General features: G+C 46.6%; 1 protein-coding gene across 1 annotated transcript; it reads right to left on the bottom strand.

Annotated features, from left to right (window-relative positions):
• Positions 1 to 1,223: 1,223 nt before the first annotated feature.
• Positions 1,224 to 4,891, bottom strand: LOC138965534 (serine-rich adhesin for platelets-like). Its single transcript, XM_070337717.1, has one exon. It carries the CDS (start codon positions 4,889 to 4,891, stop codon positions 1,904 to 1,906), a length of 2,988 nt encoding a protein of 995 aa, XP_070193818.1. The 3' UTR covers positions 1,224 to 1,903.
• Positions 4,892 to 7,576: the final 2,685 nt, after the last annotated feature.

The raw sequence follows: 7,576 nt of genomic DNA on the forward strand, positions 1-7,576 counted from the left end.
AACATTACCGCAGCTAATAGGCACGCGCCAATACAGATAAATAAATGTTCATGTCATGTCATCTTCTATCCACTTAGCACACAAAAAAATGCATTTGAATAGAGAAAATGTTCATTCATATTCATATTCTGCCATTTGCTATTCATTTTAGCACAAGCAAATATACTGCGGTTTAAATGCGTTCAAACAGAGTCACTGTGCACACCATGTTATTCTCTATTCATTTAGCACAAGAAAAAATACTGCAGCATCAATCACACTCATATACAAAGTATACACCAATGTTTTTATTGTTTGCATTACGTCATATTCCGCGTTTGCAGGTCCTGATCATGTTCAATAAAGACACAAATTCAAACAAGTCGCGTAAGGCGAAAATACAACATTTAGTCAAGCTGTCGAACTCACAGAATGAAACAGAACGCAATGCAATTTTTCAGCAAGACCGTATACTCGTAGCATCGTCAGTCCACCGCTCGTGGCAAAGGCAGTGAAATTGACAAGAAGAGCGGGGTAGTAGTTGCGCTGAGAAGGATAGCACGCTTTTCTGTACCTCTCTTCGTTTTAACTTTCTGAGCGTGTTTTTAATCCAAACATATCATATCATATCTATATGTTTTTGGAATCAGGAACCGACAAGGAATAAGATGAAAGTGTTTTTAAGTTGATTTGGAAAATTTAATTTTGATCATAATTTTTATATTTTTAATTTTCAGAGCTTGTTTTTAATCCAATTATAACATATTTATATGTTTTTGGAATCAGAAAATGATGAAGAATAAGATGAACGTAAATTTGGATCGTTTTACAAAAAAAATATTTTTTTTACAACTTTCAGATGTTTAATGACCAAAGTCATTAATTAATTTTTAATCCACCAAGCTGAAATGCAATACCGAAGTCGGGCCTTTGTCGAAGATTGCCTGGCCAAAATTTCAATCAATTTGATTGAAAAATGAGGGTGTGACTGTGCCGCCTCAACTTTTACAAAAAGCCGGATATGACGTCATCAAAGGTATTTATCGAAAAAAAGAAAAAAATGTCCAGGGATATCATTCCCAGGAACTATCATGTAAAATTTCATAAAGATCGGTCCATTAGTTTGGTCTGAATCGTTCTACACACACACACACGCACAGACAGACAGACAGACACACACACATTTTATTTATTAAGGAGATTTCTATAGCGCATAACTAAAAGCACTATGCGCCACGACCCTCGACCCTCGACACATACACCACGACCCTCGTCTCGATTCCCCCTCTATGTTAAAACATTTAGTCAAAACTTGACTAAATGTAAAAGCAAGAAAAGTAAGTTGTTGGAATGTTTGCTATTGACAAAAAAACGTTACATTCACAAATATATCGACCCAACGGTCTTTTAAGTGCACAGACAAACAATTAGTTACGAAAACTTATCTTGATCGAAGTTTCTACCGCCTGCAACGAAGCCGCAAGCGAATGAATCAGTAAAGACACAGTTACAGCTTTTATATCGCCGCAAAAGAAAATGAACCGCACTTTAGGTGCACAGTTTCAGTGGAGCGACGTTTGGTACTATCACATCGTCGTCTATGGATTCTTCAGCATTGAAGAATGTACTGCAGTTTGGAGCCACTCCACCGAAGTGACCCTTTAGTAAGTTAGCATCTTCTCGGAGTTCAACATTAAATAAAGCACTCCACCAAAGCAGCCCTTTGCTATTACGTCATTTCTTGGGCCTTGAGCACGTGATTCCTTCATCCCGGTCACAATGACTTGAAATTATATCGTCAAGCCTCTTAGCACAATAACACACTATATCTTAGAGTTTCGTGATGTGGAATTCGCGAAGTCGACTTCGCCAATTAAAATCAGTCATTAGAACCACCCCAATCAAACTACGTCACGGAATGACGTCATCTTCTGGGCCTGCAGCAGGCAAAGATGTTCTTCAGCTTAGTGACCACGACGGCGCGGATCGTGACGTTGGCCATGCCGTAGAAGACGGGGTTGACCGCAGCGGTGACCGTGGTCAGTGCGGACAGCACGCAGATCACATCCTTGACCATCTGCTCGACCCCGGATCGCCATGGCCCTCCCTCCCCCTCCCCCTCCTTGGGCTGCATGTGCAGGAGTCGGATTGAGAGCACAGCGAAAGGGTAGGGCAGCCAGAGGAAGAGAAAGGAGAGGAAGATGACGACCAGTCGCTTGGCTATTTTCAGCTCCACGCGTCTCCGGCCTTGCACGCGGTTGCGGGGGTTGTAGAGACAGACGGCGCCCTGGATGTTGTGCGAGCCCGAGACTTGCTCCACGTGCGCTGTGCCGTCCATCTCCACCACATTCACTGTCCGCACGCTGCCCGTCACGTCTTGGACACGCTTGTCCGGGCTTGTCTTTTGCCCAGCTTTTCCTATACTTCCATCGCCACCGGCTGTTTTGTCGCTGTCTGTGTTTCTCTTCGTCTCCTCTGCCTTCGTCTCTCCGCCAGTTTTGCTGGTGTCGGGTTTTCTGTTCAGCTCCTCTGCAGTATCCTTACTTGATGCTTCAACGCTGGCTGTTTCTTCAGTGTCAACGTTGTGGGTAGGGGTGTTGTAGTTCGTGTTGTCTGTGCAATCCTTTTTGTGGTGATCAGCCGCCACTGTTTTATATACGGGGTTGTTCGTGTCCCCGCGTGTATTTTCTACGATTTCTTGAATGAGGTTTACGGCGTCGACGGTATCGCGTGTGTTCCCTCCCGGGCTTGCATCGCCGTATTTTATTGTCGCTGTTTTTTCACGGTTCAGGTCAATAGATTTATCCTCACCAGTTGTTTTGTCTGTGTCTTTGTCATGCTCGCTGACGCTGTTTAACACCTTGGGCGCTTTTCCTCGGTGAACGTGTCTGTTGGCTTCAACTGTCGTAACGCCCGTTTCTACTTCTTTAATGCTCTTCACCAGAGCGTCTCTCTGGTCAATATCAGTGTTGCCCATATGGTCATTTGTATCGAAGGTATCGGACTTCGATTTGTCAGCGTATTGAGAATTACCAGTGCGGACATGAGCTGGACTATTGACTCCCGTCTTTCTGACTAGTATCACTTCGTTTTTATTATTTTGACACATGTCGGTGTTCTGAATCACCACTTGACCTAGAGATACTGCCTTCATATTGGTCTTATTTGTAAGATCAGTCTTAACACTGGCGTTAAGCTCCACGGCGCTGGATTTCAACGATGGGAGCGTATTTGATGTGTCTCGTATTCCTTCAGACACTGCCGCGTTCTTTGGGTCAGAGGGGTCAATGTTTTCTGGTTCAACTCCTTCGTTGATTGCATTATTGGACGGCTGAAGACATGGGTTCGATATCGTTGTTTCAGAATGATCTTCTCGACTATCCAGATGGAATGTTTGACTGTCTTTTTGGGCAGTGACAGTGTCAATTTTCTTCCGGCCTTCGACTGTTTCAGTGCCCGAAATCTCTGAACACAATTCTTCGCCGAAATTCGGTCCCTCTCTCTCTTTCAGCGCTGTCGGGCTAAGGGGTTTGCTGGAGTCTACCGCGGACGGGTGCTTGAGTCTGTGGAGACGTTCGCTTGTGTTGAAGAAGGATCTCACCCTTCCCTCCACGTCGAAGAAAGCAGATGATCGTCTGACGTAATAAGGCGTGCTTCCACGAGACGCCTTCCTGTAACTTTTTTCAGGCACGCTGACGGTGGACAGCGACCTGACGTTGCCGAGTTCACAGACGCTGATGTCGTCATCGTCATCGGTGACAGCACTCATCATGAGTGACGTCAGGTTGTCCGCGGCTTTGGTAGTGGGCTCTGTCGCTCGTATAGACAGACTCGTGTCCATGTTGCCAGCATCAAGCGCGGAGGTCGAACGTGATCCATTGTCAACGCCAGCATCACTTGTTGCGTGCACTGTGTCTGTATCAGCCCCTGGCCCAGTCGATGTTTTCCCTACATTGACGCCGGTACTGTCAACAGTTTCAGGGTCGTTTTGATCTCGGGCACTTGATTTATTGAACACGCTGGTCTCTTTTGTAGGACTGCAGGCTGGAGGGGTCTGGTGACATGACCAAGACACGGGAGCCACCTTGACGACCGAATGCTTCACAGTGTCTAACTCACGCAGCTTGTCTGCAACGCTGGTCCCAACATCGGATGGTATCGCGCTGCAAGCAACTGCTGGGTGAAGGTGAGTTTTAAACAGGAGGGAAGAGCCAGGAGGGGCAGGGGAGACCTTGTGCGTAGAGGGGTTCTTGGAGTGGCCCATCATCTTGATCCTCTGTATGTTGAGGATCCTGAACATGAGCACGTAGCACACGATGACCAGGAGCACGGTCAGGAGCGAGAGCGGCAGCACGAAGTACATCTCGATGCCTCCCCACAGCGCCCAGTCCACCCGTCCGGGCTGGCTGTGCTCCATGCAGAACTTGAACATGATGGTGTCGTAGAAGAAGATGGTAACCATGGCGGCGTAGAGCAGCATCACCACCCACATCACGGCTAAGGTCACGGCCGCTCTTCTCGCGGAGGCCACCTTGTCCCGTTGAAACGGGTTGGCCACGGCCTGGTACCTCTCAAAGCTGATCGCTCCCAAGAAGAGCATCCTCCCGGCGTCCACCAAACTGTGGCAGAAGACTTCAGACTGGCACAGGGCCAGCTCCCCTCCGTCCAGAGTGGACTCGGCCAAGTAAAAATACATGCGCAGAGGGACGAGCATGGTACAGGCGAGGAAGTCCAGAGCCGCCATGCTAGCGATGTAAGCGTTGACGCCGGTGCGGAGAGACTTGTGGGTCAAGATGACGTGTACGATTCCGGCGTTCCCCACCACGCCTACCACCAGCGGCAGCATGTAGAAGGAGAATGACGCGATGAGGGCCGGGCGGGAGGGTGACGTCACATCGGCTGGTGACGTCATGTTTTGTGACGTCATCGGGTCGGCTCATGTGGCTCGGCTTCCGGGTTTAACTGAAACAGTGAAGAAGTGCTGAGGTTTGAAAACAATCAAACTTCAAACATAAAATACCCCCCAAACACACACACGTATCCACACACACAGACACACACACACACAGACACACACACACACACACACACACACACACACACACACACACACACGGCACACAGATTGTATGAGTGTTTGTGACAAAGCGCGATCGGTATTGAACAGTACCGTATTAAAAACGGAACAGTTATTTCCCGACTTGGAATGCAAGTTGGATGCTTCGGACAGAATCAGGAAGCATATGATTGTTTTTGTAACGGACTGAAACCAATTAGTACACTAATGTTCGCGGATCGTTCGATTACCCAACCCCCCAGCACCCTTTTGCCATAAACCATAATTATAAGTTTTCGCAAATTAACATTTTGACTTCTGACTTCTCACACACACACACACACACACACACACACACACACACACACACACACACACACACACACACACAAACCAATGCAAGTCTATAGTGACTGGCATGAACCATAGTGTTTGGCTACGGCTGGCAATAAATTGTTATCTTGGCCTACATCAAACAGTGCGGATTTCCTTTTAATCATAACCGATGTATTCTGTCAAATCACAACGCCATCCTTTCCATCGATCGTGTGTTGTTCGAATGAAAGCACAGCGAAGGGTCATCTTGTCAGCAGTCGTTGAAACACAGCAATGTATAAATCTCAAATAGCAGAACACTGTGCCGCCATTTCGGGAGGACTGCTACACATTTTTCACCGCGGGGGGAATGAAAAGGTCATGTCTAGAACTGCCTAACATTCCCGAAACTTTAAAGGCTATTTCGGCACATATATTGATGGAAATAGATGTTAGCAACATCCCTGCATGTAATTTAGAGAAGTAAAGAGACTGCGAGGAATACTTAACTTTAACGAGGGGTGAAACGGCGATGAATTAGCCTTATGGGTCTTACACGTACAGGCTGGCAGAGACAAGGAACCATGCTTGCGGCATGATTGTGCTTTAGTCAGTCCTGGGGATTACTTCTTAATTTAACTTGAGATTACATGGATAGTCTCTACATCGGCTTGTTTTAAAAGCCCCCTGTCGTCAGAAAACTAGTCCCCAGACAAGCCAGCGGACATACTCACGTTAATAGTTCTAATACACGCTGCATACGAACGTGGAATCACCCAGCTAAAGTGCAAGTGTGGGTTGATCTTCGGATGCGATTTATTTCACCTACAGGCACATATTCTGAACCTGCGATTAATTCACAAGGTCACCTCCTCGCCGAATCGTTCATAGGACCGCGTTAAGGTAACATGAACATGTACTTGGAGACAAAATAAGCCTCTACTGGAAGACAAAATACGACTATTACTGGGAGACAAAATAAGCCTGTACTGGCAGAAACAAAAGCCTGTTGTGGCAGACGAAATAAGCCTGTACTGGCAGCCAACAATTAGCCTGTTTTGGCAGACAACATAAACATGTACTTGCCACTTGGGAGACAAAATAAGCCTCTGCTGGAAGAAAACATTAGTCTGTACTGGGAGATAAAATCAGTCTGTACTGGTAGACAAAATAAATCCGTTACTTGGAGACAAAATAAGTGTTACTAGGATTAAAAAAAAATGCCTTTGCTTGGAGTCAAAAGAAGTCTCTAATGAGAGACAAAATAAGCCTGTACGAGGACAAATAAAGACTTTATTTGGTTGAAAAAAAACCTTGTGTCGGGAGACAAAATAAGCCTTGTATTAGGAGACAAATAGGCCTGTTCAGTACTTGAAGATCAAATAAGCATGTACTCGGAGACGAAATGAGCCTGCACTCAGAGGCAAAGTAAGTCTGCATTCGAAAGCGAAGTAAGACTGATCCAGGAGAGTCACTTGAAAGGCAAACAAATTGCAGGACCTAGACAAATGCCGTTCGTGTGTTCAACGGAACCAACAGACCGTTAGCCTTGATCCTCGATCTAGCACGAAAAGCATTTCAACTGATTGCGTCCTGCAGTTGCCACCTGTAGGCGACAGAATGAATTATTCAGCATGTTTGACATAATCCGCGAGAGCGCCATAATGTCGAGGGCGCTTAAGTCCAGATAACGAGGGCGCCGAAAAAAAAGTCTGAGCGCAAAAAGGTCGACAGATGAAAGTTTGGAGAGCCAAATTGTCGAGGAAAATTACACCCCAAGTTTGTATTTACAAGGTCTATGAGCAGTCGAGAGAAAACTGCCAACCAGCTCCCTCTTCATGCTCTTGAGATTCATTGCCACGCACATCAAACGGCACCGGCACGGTTGGCCTAGTGGTAAGGCGTCCGCCCCGTGATCGGGAGGTCGTGGGTTCGAACCCCGGCCGGGTCATACCTAAGACTTTAAAATTGGCAATCTAGTGGCTGCTCCGCCTGGCGTCTGGCATTATGGGGTTAGTGCTAGGACTGGTTGGTCCGGTGTCAGAATAATGTGACTGGGTGAGACATGAAGCATGTGCTGCGACTTCTGTCTTGTGTGTGGCGCACGTTATATGTCAAAGCAGCACCGCCCTGATATGGCCCTTCGTGGTCGGCTGGGCGTTAAGCAAACAAACAAACAAACAAACAAACATCAAACGGCAATGTACTGTAAAAGACCCTTGTGAG

This window comes from Littorina saxatilis, linkage group LG4 (assembly GCF_037325665.1).
Source record: "Littorina saxatilis isolate snail1 linkage group LG4, US_GU_Lsax_2.0, whole genome shotgun sequence".
NCBI lineage: Eukaryota > Metazoa > Mollusca > Gastropoda > Littorinimorpha > Littorinidae > Littorina > Littorina saxatilis.

Excerpts from the sequence above, each read along its gene's own strand:
- LOC138965534 (XM_070337717.1), bottom strand. The coding sequence starts at position 4,891 with ATGACGTCACCAGCCGATGTGACGTCACCCTCCCGCCCGGCCCTCATC.